Source organism: Ammodytes marinus, assembly GCF_949987685.1.
Source record: "Ammodytes marinus genome assembly, chromosome: 4".
Taxonomy (NCBI): Eukaryota; Metazoa; Chordata; class Actinopteri; order Uranoscopiformes; family Ammodytidae; genus Ammodytes; species Ammodytes marinus.
Genome location: NC_137233.1, coordinates 11,024,294 through 11,050,696, shown reverse-complemented (window position 1 = coordinate 11,050,696; position 26,403 = coordinate 11,024,294). Strand labels below are relative to the sequence as shown.

The 26,403-nt window shown below is 40.0% G+C and overlaps 1 protein-coding gene across 2 annotated transcripts in view; it reads right to left on the bottom strand.

The window, feature by feature from the left end:
• Nucleotides 1-26,403, bottom strand: part of nav1b (neuron navigator 1b) — a gene marked incomplete at its 5' end in the record, with an annotated part of 57,681 nt that overhangs the window by 24,213 nt on the left and 7,065 nt on the right. For both annotated transcript variants that reach the window (XM_080026133.1, XM_080026134.1), the window contains 5 exons: nt 23-776; nt 1,951-2,260; nt 3,266-3,416; nt 18,571-18,924; nt 20,968-21,070. In XM_080026133.1, the coding sequence (XP_079882259.1) occupies nt 23-776; nt 1,951-2,260; nt 3,266-3,416; nt 18,571-18,924; nt 20,968-21,070 (1,672 nt within the window). The remainder of the gene's footprint in view (nt 1-22; nt 777-1,950; nt 2,261-3,265; nt 3,417-18,570; nt 18,925-20,967; nt 21,071-26,403) is intronic.

Below are 26,403 nucleotides of genomic sequence, written 5' to 3'. Positions count from 1 at the left end.
AGCACTATTTAAAAGGAGACACCTTGGTGTGGTGGGTGATGACAGTTCTGGGTATTTGCTGCTGCTGGTTCGTCGCAGGCCGTGTAGTTTCATAGCAGACTCTCCTGTGGACTGACTCTCATCTCCTTTCAGAGAACAACAGTCCATGTCAGCACCCACAGCCTTTGCCTTGGCTCTCTCCTTCTCCTTCTCCCGGTCCGTCTGGTTCACTGGGCCTGTGCTCGTTCGATGAGACATTTTACTGCCGCAGCTACTCAGCTCTTTAACCCTGGGGCCTGTGGAGGCCATGGGCACAGGTTTCAAACTCAACAGACTGGGATCAATGATACCGCTGGCAGGGCGAGGTGCAGGGCGACCAATCACACTCAGCGTGCTTGATTTGGCGGGTCGAGGCAGGCTGCGGTACTGAATGCTGTTTCGGGCGATAGGACCCAGGAAGCTCTGCTCACTGCTGGCATCAAAACTGTTCTTCCGACCCGAGGGCGTTCCTCCCCCCACAGGCTTCACAGGGATGCCAGATGACTTAGGGGTTTTCCCCACAGTAGCAGAGCCACTGGAGATGGTGGCGCCCCCTGCTGTCATAACAGTGGCGGTACCGGTGGCTATTGGTGGTTTCTTGTAGCCAAAGGAGGCTCCAGCAGTGGGTTTGACTAGACCTGACGGTGGCTTGCGTTGTTCGAAATGATGATCCCTGCCAGCATCTGAACGAGACCGTTGTAGACCAGCAGCTTTGATGGACATCTTGGATTTATCCAGTGGCTTCTCACTTTTGGGTGCTACATAAAAGAAAGACATTGTATGTTTGAATAACAACATTATGGCAATTTTATAACAATTACATGTATGATGATGATAATTAGCAGCCAGTATGTTTGGGTAACTCTGTTTGTTCTGTTGATAGTTTGACAGTTACAAGAATAAACTTATAAAAAAAAAGATTATGGAATGATATAATGGATGGATGGACTGGGTAAGTTAAAAGGCCAGTAAAACCAGTAAACTTGTGCTAAGCCCACTTATTTGACGGGGTAAATAAAATTTTACTGGTAAATAAAATGTCTAACTTCCATCGCTTTTTGTAAGCTATTTGTTCTTCGTCATTTATTTGGAATTAAAACTACATAATTGAAGTAAGATATCTATTTATCCATCTATCTGCCTTAACAGAAAAGCAAATGTAGATGTCCTTCCAGCAGAGTTAAAATAGAAGCCAGAAACATCTGTGTTTACTCAGATAGCTTTTATGTTACCATGACGTCGTTTGTGACTCATCAGCAGACTGACGAGACTTGTGCAAATAAAGCAAAATACAACACATATGTCGACCTGTGTCATCCTGTAAACCAAGCACAAGCCTTAAAAATGCATCTACAAAGATAAACTTTTCCCCTGCAGACAGAATACATAAAATCAGATCATTTATGTTTAAAGTGGATGTAATGCAAAAAAAAATTAAATAAAGGAGACAACATTTTTTGTTATTGGAACTAAAGTTCAACCTAGCATTTAATCACGGCATGTTCTGCTGGGGATTAAATCAATGCAGTTGCTACAGACGGCAGACACTGTGTCTCTGCAGACATGTAACAGGCTTTTCTCTGAGATAATAACAGAAACATGGCTCTGGCCTTTAAACAGAGAGTTTCAGGGATTTCATGGAACATTTTTTCAGTGTAACTGTGCTGTGCTACAAATCAAATCCTGGCTTACGTGAAGGGGTAAGTGCATTTATGTATTAATGTCGACAGTGAGCAGATATCCGCCTTGGCTGCTCTACAAACAGGCTCTTGTTTTAAATGTGGATTCAGCATACCAAAGGAGGTAAGGGATGACAAAAGATAACAATGGCAGTGATATGCCAAATTCCTAAAGGTGAGGAATAGCAGTGAAAAGGAAAGGCTGAGAAAAACATACAGCAATGAAAAACGAGAAGATACTATTATGTCTCACCTGCGACTTTCAATGTGCTCTGAGAGGTGTGAGTGATGGGGGAGGTGACGCCTACGGGAGGGTTGCGACCCTTCCTGAAACTTCCTGGTTGACCCAAACTCTGAGGCTTCTTCAGTTCTCCTCTAACCCCGGCATCTTCACTGAGGCTCGGAGGCTTCTTTCTCCACTTGCTTGGGGCTTGCTCTGTCTTGAGACTCCCCGTCCCCGTCTCATAGCTGCCACTACTGAGCTTGTGGCTGGCTCTGCCATCTTCGCTGTACCAAGAGAGTCCACTCTCCACCAGGGAGCGCTTCTCTGCATCGGTGCGGAGCTGCAGATGTAGGGAGGGAAGAGGCACAATGTGGGTAACCAGCAGTCATGGTCTGTGTTATCTATGGAACTGCACGTTCTCTGTAATCTTTTCTGATTCTCAGATGCATTCCAGTGGGAGGGAGGGAGGGTGAGATAGAATGATATGCCCCAAGTGGATTCAAGAAAAACCCAGAGGAAAACAAAGGAAGGGAAACAAAACCCAGAAAAAACTGTGTTTATGTATTTATCACTTTAAGGGAAAAGGCGAAAAAAGTATAAAAGACACAATAGAGTAAAAAACAAAAAAAGGAGAGAAAAAAAGTCAGCTACACTATAATACGAAAACTATCATGTGGTGCATTGACGAGGTGGCACTGAGGACAAAATTGGGCAAGCTGCTTCTTGGCATCCTTTTAATGCAATACAGAGGGACAGATGGCTCATTGAGAATCACTAATGATCATTTCTTCCAACTGAACATTCTGTGAGTAAGTTAAAAGTCAAAATGTTCACCTGTGGAAAATGTAAATAAGAGTAAGTGAACACAACATAAGTTTGATCAAATACAAATATTCCTCCAGACATGTTCTGTAACATATAAATATACTCAGCTAAGAGAAATTATAAACCATCCACTGTGAATATCAAACATCCAAGAGAAGTAACAATAGGCACATTTTTGAGTGCAGTGTGGCTTCCAGGCTCAGTGGAGCCACCGGCAGTTTACATGTCATTTTCTGAACAACAGAAAAAAAAAGACAACTACCATTGTAAAGATGTATTTCAGTTTGTGCTGTGACAGATTATGGTTCTCTTTAGTTTCATTTTAATGACAGAGGTCCTGTGGTGTCTTGTAGCAGCCTTGTCAAAACAGAGGACTCGCTTTCAACACACAATACATAGTAAATCACAGAATGGAGAGTAAAGGCCTTGGTTGCAATTTTTGGCGCCGCTTTTATAAAAACAAGAAGATAAAAAAAGAAAATAAATTTAAGCCAAACTTTGTCACGGACTGTTAGCTCACCATAGCAGAAGAGTTGCATCTGGATCCCAAGGGTGTGCTCGGTAGGGAGTTAAGGGAGGAGCTGGCGTTGAACTCCTCCGAACTGAGGTTCTCCGAGCCATCGCCGTCTCCGTCGCTGAGCCCACTGCTGATGGAGCTGCTCTCATCCCACCTAAAAACAGGACATGACATTTAGCCAAAACACACTGTTGTGTTGTTAACAAGTAAATGACAACCATATGAAAGAAGAGTAGGTAAAGCTGAAGGGAGAAAAGGCCGGCGGCAACAGTGACATGTCCATATGTCTGTCAGTAAGCTGTCTCAGGAGGTGGTCATGTGCTCAAACAAGCAGGTAATTGCAACATGGCTGCAGCTGCTTTGACTCAACTTATAGTTCCAGGCCATATGGTGACATAATCTTCAACTGCGGATGTGCCATGTTTGAATCAAATTTGTTTTCACTCATTTACCATATAATTGCCTATACCATAATGTATTTTAAAAATATATATATATTCTGGTATTTGTGTGTCAAATAACTTTGATTTTATTCACTTAAATTCTGGATTAACCCTTTTTGATGAATTGTGATTGTGACCGAAAGCATTTCTGAATTTAAACCCACTTTGAAGGTTTCAGCCATGAATGTGTTGTTGCATCGTTTAGTTTTAGTTTAGTTGTATTCATCATATCATTGAGAAATGATGTCATGATAAACTTAAAGGTAATGCAGGGCACGTGAAATGGGGAACCCCCCAAAAAAACTATTAAAAGCTTTTCAGAGGGGGCCCAATAACGGAGAATAAACACAAAATTAAAAAACAACATTACCCTCAAAATGGTGTTTCCTTATGTTTCCTTCTTTATATTGTTTGGTACTTTCTTCACCCAAAACAAACTACTGTTCAGAGACTTTACAAAGGTGAATAAAGCTTAAAACTCCAAAATCAACAACTTATCTGGAAAACTCATGATTGGCTTTAGGTCTGAGTTTTGAATTAGTTCCAAGCTTAAAATAGAAAAAGCTTAACCATAATTAAATAAATCACCATGACAGGAAAACTAGCTGTTTTTAAACAAGGGCCAATACATTTAAATCACAGGTATAGCTTCAAGGGAAACTTTACAGGATATGCTGATAAATCAAGCTGAATGAAAAAGGTATGCAAACTAACAGCTCGGGGTTTAGAAAGCAGTTTGCTCCAAAGAAGCAGGATGAGGCAAAATCACAGTGACAGGCTTCTAAACACTCCCTGACCTTTTCCCTCCGCCCCACCATGAAGACCTGGCTGCATCGCCCTGAAACAGATGCTGGCAGATTGGCCCCTCGTGCGAAGAAAGGCAGGCAAAGCACAGAGGAACTGCACACACTAGGCTTTAAGTCTCTCTCTGGATACATTCATCAATACATTTAAATACCAAATCCCTCTGTGGAGTTCAACAAGAAGTGTAGCCGCTCAGTCAACCAAGACATACAAGAGGAGGATAAAACGGTTCAGAGCCTCTCAGGGAGTTAAAATTGGAAGAGTGAAAACATTTTGTATGTGCTTTAGAGGAGCAATAATACCATGTTAAATTTAAAATAAATCTCTAGAGAGCTAAATAAGCGAGTCCAACTCAGATTTGTATAATTGCGTTCCCCATCATTACCACTGGCAACCACAGGTGGTAATCAGATTTATGTTGGCTCACAAAAACTGTGGCCCAGTGGAAAAGGTAAATTAATAAGGCCCTTTTAAGCTGTGTCACTGCTTGAGCTGAATCAGTTATTTCCCCTTCTTTTTGCTTTCCCCAATAAGCTGAAAATGCTCTTTGTGGGTCTGCAGCCTGCAATTAGCTGAGGCACGGAACAAGGAATTGGATAGAAAAATACAGGGAGACAAAAATGGCCCGTACACATTCAGAATTGGATTTAATCACATGGCTGTAGTCGCTGTTGTAAAACAGAAAGGGAGCTTACCCTGACGCTGTGTGCTGGTTTGGAGCTTTCTTGTGCATGAAAGCAAAATTTTAGTGAAGCGATTTGTGGCCACACAGATACATGACCTCAAGAGGCAAAGTTTGACTTGCTCTGAGAATTTAAAAATGTTCTCACATTCCATCAATGAGGAGAATCATTTTGATTTACATCAGGCCCAGATGTTCGTGGTATGTTTGAACAATACCACCTCTGTCAGAGGCGACATTGGGGCCATGAATAACCCCAAAGGGATGTCAGCTAAGAAGAGGCAGGAGGGCCTGTGGGGCCGTTGATATTACAAGACAAACTGTCCGCTCTCAGAGGTGAAATCCAGACAGGGAGAGGGTGGGAGTATATGCCAGCAAAGTACATACTTCATACATAGGATGGCAATTAACGTCTTGTTTTCTATGGCTCAACTCCAACATCTCTCTGATTTGTATGTCCGAGCTATTATTTGAGCTGGGTTGCTCTGGAAATGTTGTGATTTAGGAAGACTGAGGGATGATTTGTGTGGCGGAGTAGGGTGGGGACGTTACAATCACAAGTGTCCAGACTTGGACCTGGATCTAAAAGCATCACTTAATACACAATCACACACACATAAGAACATACATGGCTTAGCACACTGCAAAAATAGATTAACAAAATTCAAAGAAGCAAGGTCAGATTTGTAAATTGCACTTTGATTCCCATATAGTTATACCCTAATGTAGCATTACAACCAGATTAGTTAGCACACAATGAGAAAAATAAATGTTGTTCTGGCTCTATTTTCTGCACAAAGACAAGGTTCAAGGGGTGCATGCATATGACTGGATGAGTGGTGCAGACACCCTGTATTATACAGATAGCTGTGGTAACAGCACCACAGTGTCATCCAAGAATAAAATGCGTTTCCACAGATGTTATAATGTCTAGTGTGCCAGACTACTGTCAACACATAGCCTACATTATGCAGTTTACAATGAATTTTCCTCACATTCACAATAACAGTAGAAGTTCAAATAAAGAAGAAATACACTAGTGAAGTTAACTATCCTAGTAAAATATTATGTTAATGTAAAACCTGCTGACTTCATCCTCGACAAGAGTGACTATGTAGCCTAAGTCTACTGTAGCCTACTACCGTTAGTCAAAAGCAAAGTCATGGTTGGGATGATTTAGAGCCCAAGAAGCAGCCTAATACCTATGTTAGACCTAAGTCCCTCAAACAACCATTAACTGTTGATAGTCAACAGTGAGAGGGCAAATAAAGAAGCAACAATTGGACAGCTGTAACAAAAAAAGTCTAAATGAGTTGTTGAAATGTCCTAAAGGGGAAATATCATCATTACCTTGGCGTAAAAAGTAAAGTCCTTCTAGCTCTTGGTGCAGACTGCAGAGGAGGCACTTTCCCGATCAGAACACGACCGCTCATTACCGTTTATCGGTGAGAACAACTTCCCCGAGATGATCTGTGAGCCGAGATTCAAATTCATAACCTCTGCAAGCAAAGACCCTCTAGTAGGCTATGTTCCGCCCATTCAGCGAGCAGAACGAAGTCAGTCTGCCGCTAGTCATGCAGCAGCAGCCCCCTCTCAAACAAAAAGAAAAAAAGAGGCAGAGATGACGAGACCAGAGACCCCGATGTTCCGCTGTGCTCTGATGGCCAACGACGGCTGTCGAGCAGCACGAGCTGAGCTGTAAGTAACCATGGTAACCTTCATTTATCTGCCAAGGTGGACAGTGTTGCCAGTTGTTGGCCTCATGGTTTTAACGGTTTAAAACTCACGTTTTTTAAATAGGCCTACATTTTCCCCCTCGAAATATGCTAGGCCTATGTAGGCTATATTAAAGGTGGGGTCAGCAATTCTGGAGAATGCTTGTTGTCAGCATCACTTGTTGTCAGGATCATTGAATATCTCACCATGAACGGTAGGCTACTAAAGAGGGGCTACACAGTCTAAAAACATTTTTTTTTGTAATTTTTTCTTTATTAGATAGATTTGGAGAGACATAGTAGAAATGGGTCTAGGGGAAGAAATGCGGAGAACTGACCCGGGGGGGATTTGAACCCGGGTCTGCTGCGGGCCCTGGGCCCGGGGGGATGCCCTAACTACTGCAGTCTAGACACTGTTAACTGTTTGTAAATAAAGGGTAGGCTATGTAGCCGATACAAAGTGGCCCATCATAGCTAGCAACATGCCCATTTACAGAGCCTAGGCTGTGTATTAACACCAAACTTTTTACACTTGCCTACACACTCGTTATGGACAGTTAGCAGATCATGAGGAGATATTTACTGATTTTGACAAGCATTCTGCAGAATTGCTGACTCCACCTTTAATGGAGGGATCAACGTCTTGGCCCTGTGACCGCAATAGACAGGCAATGCCTTGCAGTACCAAGATTGGCCGCTAAGCCCATGGTTGCATGGAGCTGGCTCTGATCCTTGGGGCCTATAAGGGATCAGACTGCAATGAATGCAATATTAATATAGATATTAATGTAGACGTTTTGCTAGGCTATATGAGTGCTAAATGGTCTAGTGTTTGTATGAGTCTCCAAAGTCACTATTGTTCGGACCCAGTAAAAAAAAAACTTCGACAAATGCTGTGAAATCCAGGTTTTGAAATGATCTATATTAGGAACAAATATGTTTAAGCTCTCAGCCATTTTTTAAAGTCACATTTTGTTTTATATTAAAAGGAGATCATTAGCATGACGAATATCCTTGAAAATAAAACCATTCCATCTTTAGTCATTACTTTTCTTGGGCCAGGCTGGAAAAACTCAAGTCCAAGGTAAGGCTTGAATCACTGTGAGTGCAACCACAAAAGCCACAAATGACACTGGAACCTCCAGTGAGGCATGAGTCGCCTTGGAAAAAAAAAACCTGCCTCCCCCTCTCATTAGCAGTGGAACGGTCTTATGGGGATGATCTCACCAGAGCTCGGCTATGTAAACTTGTCCAGGAGGTAAAAGCTCTGTGGGCCAAGGAGGTTCCTCACCCTGTCCACATATCAGTCCAAATCGGTCTACTGCAAGTCCAGCTGGACCTATTTGGGTTTTAAAATGAAGGGTAAAGAAAGGTCGGACGTGGCCGTGCAACGTGAGTCCGTGCTCATTTCATCATGTAGGAGATCCATTACAGTTGCAGGAAATGACAAAAACACACAAGGATTGTCAAAAGTTAATACTGTGTTGTTAGACATCAAATGTAAGAAGGTTTTCTTCCACATTAGGCCAGGTTTTCTAACATAAATACAGTCAGCTAAAATGGGATTCAAAAAGACGGTGGTTTTTAGTCTTTGGTGAAACTATAAACAACTGTTTCGCCATCCACGTGTATACCAGCAGACATACAAGCATTCCTCAAACTATCTTGAACAGAGTGAGATGCTAGTTTGATAAAAGATTGTTTGGTCTGCCTCCACCTTGTGATATTATCATTCTGTTCCCCAGCTGACAAACAACTGATTTATCTGCCCCATTTACTCTTTTTGATTTGCTCAAATAAAATCCTAAACATTTTATTTGGTTAGCTTAAAACAATTTTCTAATAGCAATACAAAAACCTGGATGTTTGTTACTTTGCCCAGAATGAGGAGTGATATAAATTGTTTACAGGACAAAAAAAATAGCTGTCTTTCTTGTGTCTGTTTATCTCAGTCAGGCCACAGAGCGGCTAAACAAGCTTGAAGTCGTGTTTGTACTATAAAGTAACAGCTGTACTGCACTGATAACCAAATGGCTCTTGTCAGAAACATCCTCTGCATGTTTGCTATGTTTGGCTATCGATCATTGCTGACACTGCTGGGTTTGGGCTATTTCCAAACAACTCAAATATAGAGATTCAACCCACCTGTGAGAGGTCGACGCACCGTGAGGACCTTTACTGGTGTGGCTCAGTGTTGTCTACTACGATGTCTTCCATTTATGCTGATTTCTTTTGGTTCGACGACTATGAAAAACTTGAGTTGTGTTTTAAAAAGGGAACCTTTTATGTTGCAACCTTTCTCTGTAAAGCCTGGGAGAGAAGAAGAAGTATGTTGTTCAGAGACCCAGCTGTACAATATTCTGTATTTTGATTGTAATGTAGTATGTGATGGTGTCCTATAAACCCATGAGGGTTGGGCACTTTGAGTGCAGGACACAAAAACCAAAATAAAAATGAATGAATGAATGTTGTCCGTTTCCGGTGTAGTAAACTGTGCTGCAATATGCAAATCTAAAACATGTATTTATAAAGATAGATTGTTTGTTTGTTTGAGAGATGTTTTCGAAAGGCCCCTCTTTGTGTATTCTTCAATAGTTTGTTCAAATTGGCAACAAATAAGCCACAGCTGAAACATGAATGGGACGTCGTAGCAAGTGATATATTTCTACAATGAGCAACAGGCCAATGTAAAATAACTTGTAAAACTGTTAACTACACTGCATGATGCATGGCCAAAAGTACCTGGACACACTGATGCTCCTGTTCCAGTTAGTCTCCAAGGTGTTGGATTAGATTTAGGACAGGGGTCTGTGCACGCCAGTAAAGTCTTGTGCACCAAACTTGGAAAACTTTTTTCTTGGCTTGGCTTTGTGCATAGGGTCACCTGGGATGTTCAAAGAGTAAAAGGGCCTGTCAGCACACACTTTATAATCTAAAATATATCATTCAGATTCCTCTCAATTGGAACTGAGGGGCCTAAGTGCAGGGTATTAAAGACAGCCCTATAGGCCATAAAGTATGCGGTGTGGGGACAGGACATATAATGTACCAGTTACAATATTTTATTGTTTATAGTTATAAGTCATTTTTAGATGCCACTTTTATAAGCAATCAGAAAACATACATTCTGACTGAGTAACTATTACCAAATACCAAACCTCACTTAACGTTGCAGGAGATTTTACAACCATTCAGTAAACCTGGATGAATTTAAAACTGTTTTGCTGTTACAGGGCCTCTTTCCATGTGTTGTCATGCCATTATATTTCCAGCAGGAGGCACAATGAGTTAAAGCTGTGTCTCCTATGGCAATCGTGTTACTGTACATGCTCGGTTAATGTATCAAAAGGAGGCACCATTTGGCATCTAAAATACAAATAGGACTTCACTGGATTTGAAAGAGCCTTTGATGCAGAGAAGGAGCAGACATTTCTGTACTCTCTGCATTCAATTCAATTGTACAATGTGATGGAATTACTCAAGAAGGACAGCATCACAGGAAACCATTGTGCTCAGGGATTTATGTCTGTTTAAGTATCATTCATTCAGTAGAACTACAGATGAAAAAGCCAGCTGAGCTTTTTCCCCCTGCGCATCTCTGATCCGCCCAGTGGCTAATTTTGATCTGTATTGAGCTTGACCACAGCTAGGCAAATGGGACTGGGCTGCCTTCATCACCGAGCAGCAGTGGAATATGAGTATAGTAAATGGGTCTGACATGCATCAGTGGCTGCGTCTGGGACTGTAGCAGGGCCGCCCCATCTCCGCAGAGCCCCACAAAATGGACTCCTCGTCCTCGACTGATTATTGGACTGGAAAGTGAATGTACAGTGTCCCTCAACCTCAGACAGGAAACCTCCACTAAACAGACGCAGCCACAATACAGCTGGTGCACACTTCATCCTGGGACCCAAAGTCTCATGCGGTGCCACATTTACAGCTTGATAGTGTGGGGAATTCTATTGTGAAGTTGTGTTGTTTTACGATGATGTCCTTGTGCTCTGTTGTTATCCCAGCTGCACTCCAGCAAAATGCATACCAACTTGATTGATACTACTCCACAGTATAACTTAAATACTGAACTTGGACTGACTCCGCTTGCTGTTTGTGTAATGCAGATTCAGTCGAAGCCGAAGCCAAATCTGACGATATATTGTGAATTTATCTGAACCAACCAGACCTGATTAGCCAAACTTAAAGCTGATAATCTGACATTTTTGTACCGACTTCAAACAAACAGTGATGAATAGGGAACGATTGATTAACCAGTACCACATGATCTTTTTTTTTAAGTGTAACACTGTAATTCAAAACAGTATCATACTTTCCACCTGGGACTGAGTATTTTGCACTGATGGAATTCACACTGTACAGGAGACCAGAAGACCACACGCAGACATGACACAGGGATGATTCATGCTCCCTGGGGTGCTACTGTAACAGTCCATTATACACATGGCTGGTGAGGATGCTGGTGAAGGTGTTGGGTGGAGGTGGAGGGGGGGGGTTTCTTTCTGGATCCGGAATTTTACTGTCCGGTGTTGGGGAATGAGAGCTCCATATTGACCCCAGATGTGTTTCTGCTGACTGTGGGATCCTTTGTGTACTTTATGTCTGGTTAACAGTGACACATAGCAGGGGTCAGAGGGAGGGGGTGCTTTTATATTGTTACTCTTCCTTAAGCTATTCTATAAGCAAATAGTATTTTGGCCCAGTGGCTTACGTTACATTGGAGAGGGTGATTTATTACAGATGTATTACAAGCCAATAAAATAAAGAAAACAAGACAAGAAAACAAACACCATCCTTACAGAGTCCTAAAGGACTGACCTCAAGTGGTGGCCTTACTTAATTGTAATCCTAACTCAATTATTGTGCAGATAAGATTTTCAGAAAACATGTGATGCTTCAATAGTCAGGAAAGCGCTCAGTGACTGTAGTGAGATCCAAACCCAGGCAGGAAAGGGAAATTGAATGCAGACTGCCGGGGGCACAGATCCAGGATCAGATGAATGAAGCAAACCCTTTGTGCATTACAGAATGTGTAGATACACATAGTTTCCATGAGTGAGGTTGTAAAGTATTCCAATATTTAGAAAACTATCAACACTCACTTTCTTACTTTACATGCTAAGCTTTGAGCATATCCATTCTCTAGCATGGGCAAAGCTTCACCGTGGTTACCATGGAAATGACATTGCTGGAGGAGCAAACTAAGCCAAGGGGCTTATCAACGATATACAGTAATGTTGGTGATGATGGCAACAAAATCCATTCGATACTTGTGAGGGGTAAGAATATGTCATTTAAATCTGGAACATGCAATTAGATGATTTCTATATTAGAGACGAAGAAGTTAGGAAGGAGGGAAAGGACTAAATAAGTGTGTTCTTTTTGGGTAAATCATATACTTTTTTCATTCAAGATTTCTGGAAAATTACGTGAATGAAATAATTTCAACAAACAGCGCTGTGTATGTGTTTGTGATTTGTGTATCATGGCAATACCAGGAACCTAATGGAACTATAAACCATAGGCTGACAGCTTTCCCCCACATGCCTATTAAAAACAATCTAATTAAGTCATTAGCATAATGTCCTCACACCAGTCTGTCTGCCCGCTGCCTGTAGGTCCTTCTTTGTTGCTCGACTGCATTTCCTCTCTGTTTCTATCTATTTCTCTCTACTTCTTTCCCTCTTTCCATCTCACACAGAAACCAGCAGTCGATGCACACGCACACTCTCCACATCCGTTCAGCAGCTATTACACTGACACATCAGTGGGTCAGTGAAAAACGGTTGCCATGGCAGCACATCCCGAGCCATGTTGCCGCATGATCAGGAGGTGTGATGCCACTGAACCAGCCTCCTTTCTCTGCTCTGCATTGCTCTGTATGCTACTGCATAGAAACACAGAGTGGCACGCTTTGTATCCACAGATGTCAACAATTGTGTTTCACCTGCATTATGTTTTGTTCCACAATATGTAATCTATCTATCTATATGCATCAGTGATGAACTGTGACTTGTTCTGTGTCACGTGTGAGGCTATATGAACATCATATGGTGCCAAAATGAAATTGAATACATCCACCAGATAAATAAAACATTTAATGTAATAAAATAAAACAAATTTAATTAGTTTGTAGGATCAAATCTTAACCATAATATATCAAAAACAGGAAATATGGTAGGTTAAATACAACATTTACATACTGTATGTTTTGACACTAGCTGCTCTAATCAATATGTGTTCAATTAACAATAGATCAAATTACTATGTGTAATGTGAACTAGGTCGCTGAAAGAGAAGCTGTCTGCGAATCATCCAAATGAATGCTAATGGTGTCAGCTAATGTTGTGTCTACTGGATGTGTAAAACTCTTTGCTAACATGTTCACTATATCAACTGAGGTGATAATACAGTATGTTGATGTTGAAGTGTTTACAGCTTGTTGTGCTGCCCTAAAGAGGTAAAAAATAATATATTGCAAGTCCACGACTTACTGTTAAGGAGTAACAACAACAGTAGACTATGTCTAAGCTTTGCTACTGCACACACCAAGATCTTCACTGAAGCTATGCCAAAAGGAATGAAATAATCTGCTCTAGCAGTTTTTAGAAATCTCGAGATGTATAGAGCGAATTTAAAAAAAATCATTAGCCAAACCTAATTCCTAACCATTTAAGGTTTATGGAAATCTGACATATGTTTATTTTTGTTCAGCCAGATTCTAATGTTTCAGGTTTTAAGAGGTGTGGGGAAACAAAGTTAGTCCAAAAGTGAGATGGGATTTCAGCTGCCTAGGAGACACTGCATCCATCAATAGCTCTTTACTGCTGCTAAGTGCCTTCTTGCTGCATCTCTCCTCACTCAACCAAAGAGTTTGGAGCCGTACTTCCAATTAAGTTTATTTTTAAACTGTTTATCAGTCAAGATAATGCATACATCTGCCAGATATAATAATCATGGGCCTCCAGTGAAATTCACATGTTCTGTTACAAACATTAGCATTTATTCCACCAAATAAATTGCATTATGGGGGGAAAAAAAAGTAATTTTCCTGCTGAACATCTGTATTAGACATGAGCTAAGCTAACCTGTGCTTACATGCGCTACAGCTGAGCGCCTGTAAAACATCAACCGTTATTGACTGGACACCAGTTAAATGACACCGAACGCTAAATACCAGTCATAATTTATAGACCAGAAATGGAAAAACCAACCATACAACAGCAATATAATGTGATAACTGCTCTACTCGTAAACCAGCGTTTTTAAGTATGGCTTGCAATTGGATGACATCATATGAGTGATGGCTACATTTTGCCAATATGTGTGAATAATATCACCACAGGAAACAGTTATGTTTCTGGACGTGGTCAGACATGGTCATGGCTAAAGTAAGAAGCCATCTCAACACTCCTTAGACATGAACAAAGTCACTCACTCAAAGAAGAAGTGGTATTCAGTTTCATAACATTTAGCAAAAGTAAATATAGCCAACATTTCAAGCAGACACACTGTCTGCTGAGGGAGAAATGGGAAATTGCCTATAATTTTAATATTACAACATTCTCTGTATTTTACAGACAAGCTTGAGGACATATACTGCATAACAGTAACCACTGTTTAAAATGCAATTTGTCTTGCAATAATAAATACTTGCTCTGTGAAACTTTTTGGTGTTATGGTCAGAGCGCCAGATTGGCAGGGACTTAACTTGTTTGAGACTTAAAGCTCCCATATTATACACTTTTCGGTTCTATTATACACCATATTATATGGTCTTAGTGGTCCCTAATACGTTTTTCTTTAATTGTTTGCTGAAAAAAACTTTCAGATAATTTATTGTACTATGCTGATGTTCAGCTAATCTCACAATGGCCTATTTTTTAAAAAGAGCTGCAGCTCCCCTCGTAAATATACAATCTTTGAGCTGCCCCCGCCCCCTGTCCGGAAGCGAAGCCAGATACGCCTCGCCCTCTGTCTGTCAGGGCCGTGGACCAATAAGAAATAGGGGTGTGGGCTGCACAGTGGAAGCTTCTGGCTTTCCAGTTTGTGAGGTCAGAAAAGGGGAAAATTCTGACTGGAGTATATTGGGGGGGAGGGGTGGGGGTTTCAGAAAGGGGGAGAGTGAGAACAGGAGAGATTGTTCTTTTTTTAAATATTTTGGCAGTCTCTAGGCACACCGTGGACCCATGGATATGTTAGAACACATTTAAAAAGTGCATTTAGCATAATATGTGACCTTTAACTTGTATTGTACTGGATTGCATTTTATCTTAAGGTATATCAATCAGGTGGACAAGTATAATCATATATACAAGAAATGTTTAGTGTGTTGTCGTGTCTGCTGAATGTAAAAATTGGTTACTATTTGTCTACAAGTTATTGAGCCTGTGATATTGTGGGTGTTGTCACCAGCCCATGTTATGGTTTGTTTGTCGAAAATTGATTCATGTTGTTCCTTCTCTTGTATAAATCAAAAACAATTAGTTATATGTTAAAAATAACGACTTGTACTGTATGTCAGGACTAGGTGTCTTTTAGATTGCTTCTGAGTTATGCTTTCCTCTTGTGATTTAATTATTGTATTATACAATAATTAAATTTGAATTATCCATTTTTTAGTATAACTTTGTTGTTCCACAATTTATAATACAGGATAATATATACATATACACATATATATACATATATATATATATATATATATATATATATATATATATATATATATATATATATATACACATATATATACACATATATATATATATATATATATACACATATATATATATATATATATATATATATATATATATATATATATATATATATATACACATATATATACACATATATATATATATATATATATATATATATACACATATATATATATATATATATATATATATATATATATATACACATATATATACACATATATATATATATATATATATATATACACATATATATATATATATATATATATATATATATATATATATATATACACATATATATACACATATATATATATATATATATATACACATATATATATATATATATATATATATATATATATACATATATATATATATATATATATATATATATATATATATATAATCCTGTATTATACATTTATAATACATATATTTATAATACATATATTAAACTATAGTATAAATTGTGGGACGAAAGACAGTAATACTTGCAATGATGAGTGATGACAGATTAATGGTGCCAGTTTCACAGAAACATGTAAATTATTAATAAAACAGACTTCATGATGACTTGTTTTTGATTATCATTGTGTGTAGTTGTAGAGAAGGGACTATTCATCTCTGTTGGAAAGAAAGAGCTTTGGGAAGTATATCAGTCAGTATGTACACATTTAGCCTTAGACAGCCAGTAGCCTACTGTCTGATGTGGGTTAATCAATATCCATTAGACATTGAGTGATGTGTTGTCGCTCCATTCTGTGCCAACTAACATGCATTGTGTCTTGTTATTTTACCAATAGATAATTGTCTTTTTTAGCATTTTCTATTGAACAGTACAACATTACAATTGATAAGCAATTGGTTGATAGCCATAGCATTTATTCACGCAACCATTCAGATATACTTTATTATGTGAGGGCTCATTTTAGATCAATGTAATGTATGAAAACGTAGAACTGGGGCTTTAGTGAAAGGGAGCAGAATTTTGCACCTCTCCATGCAGTCGATCATCAACTGGTTTCCATGGTTACGCAGCACGGAGGAGCCTGATCTATTTTAAAGTGCTCGTAGCTTCTTGAGCTGAACTGTGAGTCTGTAACAAGGGATGTACAGTAGAAATGCAAATGTGTCACAGAATTTGTAAGAGGATACGGGCAGAAAAAAAATTGGAGCATGTGCTGTTGCGCCTGCCTCAAAAACTGGATTAGCTTGGTTATGTACACCAAGGGGTTGCTGGTATGTTTATGAGGCAGGGTTAATTCTGAACGGTATTCTAGCATTCTTTCGAGAGATAGAAGCAATACAAACCCAGACCAGCAAAGTGTACAATTCAGAGGGGTTTTCCACATTGTTGTAACCACCATTATAAGTGTGCAACCTCAAGGTCAGTGAGAAAATAGCATTCAGAATTTCTATATATTGGTGCATTTTGGCAGCCAGAATGACCTATCATTATACTTGAGATAACACATTGGATAATACATATAATTTACAGTATATGTATTCAAACACAACAAAACTACTCTTGATAATAATCTAGTGTGGGGACCGGTTCTACCCTGCAGGATGTTTCACACACACCTGGACATGTTCAGGGATAGCGGACTTTGGTGACCTGAGGCTGACTATGATATGGCATTTTAAAATTGTTACATGAAATGACGATGGCGCCTGTTGTGCTGCAAAAGCAGAGGCGGGCCCCCACGCTAACCTCTGACACACATTTGAACCATCACAATGGAGCGGCTGGAGAAAGGACAAAATACAGAGCAGATTTAAATGGATTTGGAGTGCATGGATATTACTGTGAGGAATATGAAATAATCCCAGTTTAATCCTACCCTCATCAGGGTTCTACCTTCTGATCTTTTTCACCTTCCCTCCTAAAAAAAATGTGTAACCTTTACAAATGGAGCTCGTTTTATATTTTTGTTTAACGCAATGCTTCTTTATTTGAACGTTCTCTTACTACACAATTTCTAGTGATGTTCTGACCAACCTCATCTGAAAAAAAATTACAGAATTTACATTGGCCCACCTCCATTGCAAACCCTTTTCTTGGTTGGTCTAATTTGAAATCATTTCAAATGTGCCTCATCTCTTTTCTTCCCCTTACTGCACTCCGTAGTAAAAACGTGACCTGGCAAGCAGGGCCTAGTGAGTGCTCCAGAGGCTAAGCTTAAATCCCACTGCAGGGGGAATGATGATAAACCACAGAGAACTGTCCTGGATTCTTTTCCTGCGTCTCTCTGACTCTCACTGTCAGCTGTCAACTTGGGAGAGAGGAATAAGACCAAGACACAGGAAGTATGTGAGAGTAGGCGAAGGTAAAGAAGGAGAGGGTGAAAAAGAGTGTAAAGGTGAAGCAGGGGAATATAAAGACAAATAATTGTCACGTTTTCTTCAGAGGCCAGGGAGCATTTATTGAGAAAACAAGAGAACACCTGATGAGTTCTTAAATCCGCTCCTCCGCTTCTGAAAAGCTTTGAAAGCATTCCCTCAGAGTCAGCAGCTTCTGGGAATGTGTTGGGCAATCGGAGAAATCCTTTTTAAAAAAAAGATCTGCAGAGACTGCTGATGTTAGCCTAGATCTTTGATCTGCTGGCCAAGTGCAACTCAGATACCAACACAAACCACAAATCCATGACGCAGCCATGAAAATATTCTTCCAAGAAAGTTGTTGGCCCCACGTATGTATGTGTTGAAATGTATAAAAATGACATATTCTGAAAGGTCCAGCAGTTACAGCAGGGGTTCAGTGATAACTGTGAGTAAAATGTAACTCGACAGCAACTCCTAACTGACCTTTTTCAAAAGCACGACAAGACAGACCAACACACAAGCCACTGATTGGTTCATGGGTTGTCATGGTAACATGGGGTTTCAAGCCCCTTATCCCTTCAGGCACTGAGTCTCTTACCCATTGGCCAGGTTGTCGTCATCATCATCCGGCAGGCCTTTTCCTAGGAGGTCACTGTCGCTCAGGTAACCGGATTTGAGGTCGCCGTCATCCAGCCCTTCGATGAGCTCAATGCGAGCGGTGCTGTTGAGGCGGCTGGAGCAGCGAGCAGGCATTGTGTGGGCCGTATACTGGGCAGCGCTCTTACTCCCCTGGTAGCCTCCGCCCGTGGAGGATGGGGCATCGCCGGCTTGAAGGCGAGGGCTGGACTGGCCGTGGCGCCAGGAGAGAGGGGATGAGCGGTTGGAAAGACTGGAGATGCTGCGAGGGTTGGTCTCGTCACTGTCATAGCCCACGTTACTGCTGTCCAGACAGCTAGAGGGACACGTCAGGGGGGGGGGGGGAGCGTGTGTTACATTTTAAATACTTAAGGCATTATGCTGACACAGTCTTGACAACAGTGCAAAGGAAAAAGACCAGAGCACCCAGCAAAGAATTTCTGTAAGAAGTCCTTCAAAGAAACGATGGCATTGAGTCACCATTGACCCAGATAGAGCATTTGTGTCTTTTTTTCCATCAAGGACGAAGATGAGGACGACCTGGTATATCTGTGTTATTATAGAGTAGCGTTCTCCGTCTGTCTGCTTGTCTTACTAATAAATTGACTTTTCGTTGCACGACCACACCCAAAAGATGCTGTTGTAAAACCTATTTCCATAATTCTGTATAGAGCTCATCAAAGTTTTCCCATTCACTCCTGTAAGTGGGTCACAGAAATGTCCCTCCAAATGGCTGTGAGCGTATTTTGTGTCTGCCGATTACATAACTCTGTGCACCAACTCACCCAAATAAATATTGCAATGGCCATGACCGTGGGAGTATTTTTATCCATTGTTGATGGATAATTCATCTGTATGGAGGCAAAGTGCCACTTGTGTACTGAAATTGACAAAGAGGGAGAATTTTAACTTTTTTCAATGAGTGATATAGTAGCTTGTTTAAAACGAGATCTGAATGATATAATAATAATAGTATTTATCAAGATAACAGCTATATTTTGCAGAGAAATACAAGAAGGTCTGGCCAAAGGGAAGTATACAGTTGCACGTTTTCACAGATACGATAATGGGTGAAGAGCAAGTGGAATTGAATGAGATGACTAGCGTGGTTCTTTTTAAATGAAAGATTAATTTTAAGATTGTTTGTGTGGTCAGTCATTGACATTTAATGGCTTAGAGTTGGGATGTCCATATGATCATGTAATTTTCTATGAAACAATCAAAAGGCACCGCAACTGGATATTTGAGACTATTTCTTTTAAAGCTTTTCTTTAAGGATCCCTTCAATATTAATGTGTATAATGGTGTCCTCCAACAAGTCTTTGGCTTTCTGTATTGGTCGACCGATTTGCAGAAAAACGCCTTTTGTTTGAACGGCATTTACATTCAAACAGAAGACTTTAAAGCTGTTCCTAACCCGTTTCTATGCTACAAGGTAAATACAATTAGAACAGAACAGACTGACATATACACAACCACTAACATTTCACTAGCTCATGAGGTTGTTTGTGTTAGCAAGCAACTGTTACACATCCAGCAGACATAGAGCAACATTAGTATGTATTTGAAGTCATCTGGTCACCCAATACATTTTGATGAGGTTCTAGTGTTTTACAAGCTTTAAACTGTGGTTTATGAAAAAAACTTTGGCTAGCTATACTTGGTTCACCTCTTAATCAGCAACTATGATATCCAATTGATGCTGGCCAGGTAGCTTATAATAATAAAAACGGCTCAGACTCATATAGGGTGAGTCTGAACTAACCAATCATACTGGTTAGTCAAAAGATAACTGTAAAAAGCTTTATACAGCTGCAGAACTGAATACATATTTTTCCACGGTAATGGGACTATGCAACATCCATTCAAATTGCAGATTTAAAAGGGGATAAAAGTATCCTGCTCAGTGTTACACATGATATTACAACCAAACCTTAAAGTCGAAATTAAATAAAGAACTATCCTCCACCAGAGTCTTGTTGTGTTGTGGTCAATGCAACAAATTTATGCCTGGGCCTTTTGCCTATGAGATCCAAACACAGTGAGATTCCTAGAATGAAGTCATGACCATGAAACAGAATCAGAGACGGATTATTTAAAAAAGATGGGAACCAGATGGGAACCAGGTGGCAATTCTCCAAGCGGCCACAACACAACTGTTTATACATGATTGTGTTTTGCATCGATCCAACATTATATCGGTAGTTTGTTTTAACTTTTTCAGTTTAAGTCGAATCACGAGCAAAAGATTTGACGGAAAAAAACATACACTGTTTGTATGTGTGATATAACCCAGTGGTGAACGAGACACAAATATGAAGCATACCACAACTCTTAAATGCATATATATTGCACCGACCTATGGCTGAGCTGGGAGCCCCGCAGACTGGACATGGTATCCTCCAAATTCTGGCGGAGGTCAAGGACATTCTGCACGGTCCGCTTCCTCTGGGACTCAGGGTCTGTGGGTCAGTCATGCAGAACAATATGTTATAAAACATTTAGAGTGTCAAAGTTAAACTCAGAGACAAGCAGCTGTTTGATTGTGGTCTGTGTTTCTGTTTTAAGAGAATTCATTTAAGCACGCAAAATTGTTGCCTCCACATGCATGTGTTTTTTTTTTCATATGCATTATTTGTGATTGGACTGATGTGACAGCTGTCTTCCTTGTTAGCACACACGGCCAACCTATGTTAAGATCATTAGGGGGACAAATTTCACTTCATGTGCAGCCTCACCATGGTAACCTCCACTCTACCCCCCTTCTCCACTGACATGGTCCATAGTACTGAAAATGAAATCCTGAAAGGCTGCCTCTAGCTTGGACTGCCCACTAGGGGGATGTATTCTGACATTTAATGCCACACCATGATAATTTTCAAGGCGCTTAATTTGTTCTTTTCCAAAGCTTTTGTCTTTTTTGTTTTGTTGAGCATTGTCCCAGAGTCATTCACTTGAAGCTGTAAGACTAGTAGTGCAGCCAGGACGATGTAGGTCAGCATGTGTGGACAAAGCTGCAGCGTGCAATGTGCCGTCAGTGGGTCCTGACCATGTCCAATCAATATCACAGTACAATTAGGATTGTTGTTGTGTTAGCTGTAATGACAGAGAAAACCACAATGTCTCAAAAATAATACACGACTACAATGGGGTGTTCCACTGCAGCATGGAGACAAAAACCATCAGGGAGAAAGAAATTAACATTCAATGCAGTAACTGGAATAGCTGGAAGAGAGGCGAGGATGTCAGGGGAGCACAAATCTAATAATGTTCTGCTCTCAAAAGGGGGTGTTGAAAAAATTCAGCAGGGTGTACAGAGGGTGGGAATTGTAAGCATCAATATCTCACAAACAAAAAATTTAAATACAGCTCAGACAATCAAAACAAATTTGCTAACATCCTTTTTGCAAACCAGCACTGGTGATACAATATTTAAATGTCTGTTTATTATTGAACTTCTGATACATTAGCTGGTTTTCACAGAGCCCAAATACAATACATTGATGGGTTCAGTGGAAAAAAAAATACATTGATAGCAGTCTCAGTATAGGCTACACCAGTGTAGGTGTGTATTATGTATGTTTAATATTGACTAGCAGCACACTGGAAAGAAAGATATTGAGTATAAATATTACATTGATGGAAATAAGTCTGTCTTATTGATACATTCAGTATCAACATTTTTGCAACTTGCCATATTTGTTAATTAAAAACATTTCCTTATTAGGTTAGTAAAGAGAACACTGTACGAAAGTGGCAAAATATTTTCTTGTAAACTAAACATATTTGACGCTGGACATTTACTTGAGATGAACTATGTGATGAATTTTTGGGAATATTTTCAATGTCAGAAACCTGGACAAAGAACATACAGTGGCACCCAGTCTCAAGTCTTTTGCAGACTCTAACTTTCTTCCCTGTATTTGGCTCCATCCATCTTCCCATCAACTCTAACCAGCTTCCCTGTACATGCCAAAAGCCATGCATAGTCAGATGAGACCAAACGTGAAATGTTTGGCCTGAATGCAAAATGCAATGTGTGGCGGAAACTAACACTACAAACCACCCTATACACACCATCACCACCGTCAAACATGGTGGTGGCAGCATCATGTACAGGGAAGCTGGTTAGAGTTGATGGGAAGATATATGGAGCCAAATACAGGGCAGAAAACCTGTTAGAGTCTGCAAAAGATTTGAGACTGGGGCAGAGGTTCACCTTCCAGAAGAAAAACTACACTAAACATATAACCAGATCTACTATGAAATGGTTTAAATCAAAGCATAGTCATGTGTTAGAATGGCCCAAGCAAAGTCCAGACCTAAAAACAATTGAGAATATTGAGAAAGACTTGAAAATTGCGGTTGACAGATGCTCTCCATCCAATCTGATGCTGAATCTGAACCTTGAGCTATTTTGCAAAGTAGAATGGACAACATATATTAGTCTGTAGATGTGCAAAGCTGGTAGAGAAATACTCCAATAAATTTGCAGCTGTAATGGCAGCGATAGGTGGTTCTACAAAGCATTGACTCAGGGGGGCTGAATACTTTTGCACGACACACTTTTCAGTTTTCTATTTATAAAAAATAAAATAAAACCATGTTTCATTTTCATTCCACTTCACAATGATGCACCACTTTGTGTTGGTGTATCACATAAAATCCCAATAGAATAAATGTACGTATGTGGTTGTAACGTGACAAAATGTGGAACATTTTAAGGGGTATAAATACTTTTGCAAGCCACTGTACATATTTGCATCACATCTGCTTTGAGTATATATAGTATGCATAATGTACTGTGTTCAGTGTTCGCTGTATCCAGTGACTGACTGTACTCTGGCTTACTCTGATTATCATAAAAAATGTAATATTGTCCATTAACCTGTACATAAATAAACAAGGCAGTGTCAGCCTGTATCAGCCTCTACAGGTCATTTCCTAACTGCTGATAGGATCAGATATCACAGGACATCGGAGGCACTTGACAGAAAAAAGAGAGGTTTCTTCATTGTATAAAACCAGAAGAGTTTGCATACTTCTGCCTCAAATGGCTCTTCACAATGTGATGCAGTGAGTGAAAACCGATGGAAAAATAATTTGAGTGCTTTAATAAAAAGAAACACACTCAGTGATGTCAGAAAGAGTTAGAAGTAGGCGATACCTCCTTTGAGTGCCACATGGATTACTCAGTGAATGGCTAGCACTCAATAGTTTGAATCATCTGTTTTTGAATCAATGCGTTGGTGTTCACTGTAAGCGGAAACACCCAGTTATGTTGAAGCTTTTGCCAATAGCTCTGTGATCAGAAAACTGTTCACATCCAAAAATTAATATCAGAAACAAACTCACTCCCATTTAATGAAGCAAGAAAGTCATCTTGTTTACATGTTTAACAAGTTTTGAGACGCAGAGAGAGAAACAAGTGTCCACGTATAAAAACGGAGACCTTTATCTGTACTGTACCTTTAAGAGACAACCTTTTAGAGACCCTTGCGACCCTTGATAGCTGGCAATCATTCCATCTTTGACCATTGCTTCCCTATTGCTGAATGTGATTCTGCATGGCTTTAGGACATTGCTACGCTCGAGATCTTGCATGACAGATCACATATAATTACAATGAATGTAGGTTGGCTCATCCCCTAGTTGTCTAGGAGAGGTTGTACTGCTGTCGTAATCCTCCGCTTCGTAACTGTCATTTTACAGTCATCAATTTGAAAAAAAATAATTGAAGCAACTGATTTGAATTTAGTCTATTTTCATGTATAACACAGTAGACATGCACATGGCAGAAGTATTTTGAAAGATGCACCTTTGAAGCCTGGTCTTTTGTTGGGGAAGTATTCGATGTTCCAGTATTGTATGACAGCCACGATGCACAAACGTACATGGCAAGTTAAATAAATGAGCCAATAAACCTTTCTTGATATTGGTGGAATGGACAAAAAGACTCTGTGGTCAGAAATAAAAGCATCCTTTCACTGAGCTTATAAAGAGATATGCTGCAGAAGCAGAGCACAGCATAGCATTAAGTAGGCCTTGAATATACTGCAGACTATGATTAAAAAGACCTATTTACAGCAACAAGCATGTCCACACAGTACATGAACTGTAGGACATGGAGGGGGAGGTCCAGTCTAACACACAATTAAGAGTGTTCATATAGCAGTGCCGTGAATGCAAAACATTAGTATTAGTCATTACAACAACAAAAAAATATATATATACTGTATATATATTCTTTTTTATTTAAGTCAACTTTCTTTTCATCAACAACTTCCATTTTAGGGTCTGTTTTTCCTTTCATGGCCAAAAAGCACTTGACTTGTGTCAAAGGCAAGCCTGGGATTATCATCTTTAATGATTATAAATAATTAATTAAGATAGCATACTCCCCTTTTGAGAAATAATGGCTTTTAATTGATTTAGAAATGTCATAGGGGTCAATAGATTACATTTGGGAGAATAGATGCCCCAGCCCGAGGCATTGTACTGCAAATGTTATGCAATTAGGTTAATAAACCGGACATGGGTGGAGCCGAAATCTGCAGAGGTTTTATACATTTTGGTTGTGGCGACACACTCAAACACGGACAAACAAAAACAAACAAAGAGGCCATACTCTCATGCATCCATGACAACTTCTTTAACGTTTCCATATCGTATTGACTTTAAGTGTGACTAACATGAGTGAAAGACGTCCAAGTGGCGTAATGAGGCGTGGATAAGAGATTCAATCACCACAGATGTGTTCATTAAGAAACAACCGAGAACAAGCTCTCCTGATGATATTGGAGCAATGGAATAACTACAGTAGGCTATGTGATAATTAAATAGTGCATGAAATGCTTTTTGATGATATGCATGAACTAGACTGGTCAATGATGGGATTTTAGGAGTATGAGTTAATGCCAAGTGTCAATGAGTGAGAAATGTGCAATTTCTGGTAAAAATGTATGTATAAGACAGTGATATCTTCCCCTGTGACTAAATCAAATTGTCATTATTATAAATATACTACACCTGCAAATAAAACAAGGAGTATGCTTTGATACATAAAGAAGTGAATTACAATCACAATCATATGACCAATGCCCTTGTTAGTCATCAATTTATACACCTGACCTATACCCCCCGAGAGAAAGCCATTTTCTCAGCCATTTGCAGCGTTGTTGTACTCGGGGTGTAAGCCATCTGTCAGTGCTATACAGATGAATGGAGCTGGGAGGAGGCTAAATATGTGTCTGTGTGCCCACCATGAATTCAATATGGCATGCCTTCTTTCCCGTCTCTCTTTATGGGAGCGTACATGGAGGAGTGAACCCCTCGAATACATCGGCACGTTGCAGCAAAGGAGAGCTTTATACAAGGTTTGTTGGTAATAATCCCCAACCCCGCAGGCTTTTTTCATGCAGTAAGCCAGCAATGCTGTGATAGGAAGCAAGCATTTTTCACATAATCAATAGCATAACGCCTCAGACACCTGAGAGACATGCTGGAGGAACAAGAACAATAGAGCTTTATGTGGAAATGCCAAACCGATGCAGCATTCAATGAAATAATAAAAAGTGGAGCAAGCTTTGCAAGCACAACAAGGACGTTTTCACCCCCCCCCCCCTCCCCTTTAGCTGGTGAGCTGCATAAAATCCATTCAAGGAGAATGTGGGTCTGCAGCAGCAAGCAGGTGCCGTGCGGTGGCTGTATCAAAGGGGGCGTGATGCCGAGAAGCACTGAGGAAACGTACAAGCAGGACGTTTGGTTTGTAGCACATGGCGACAACACATACTGT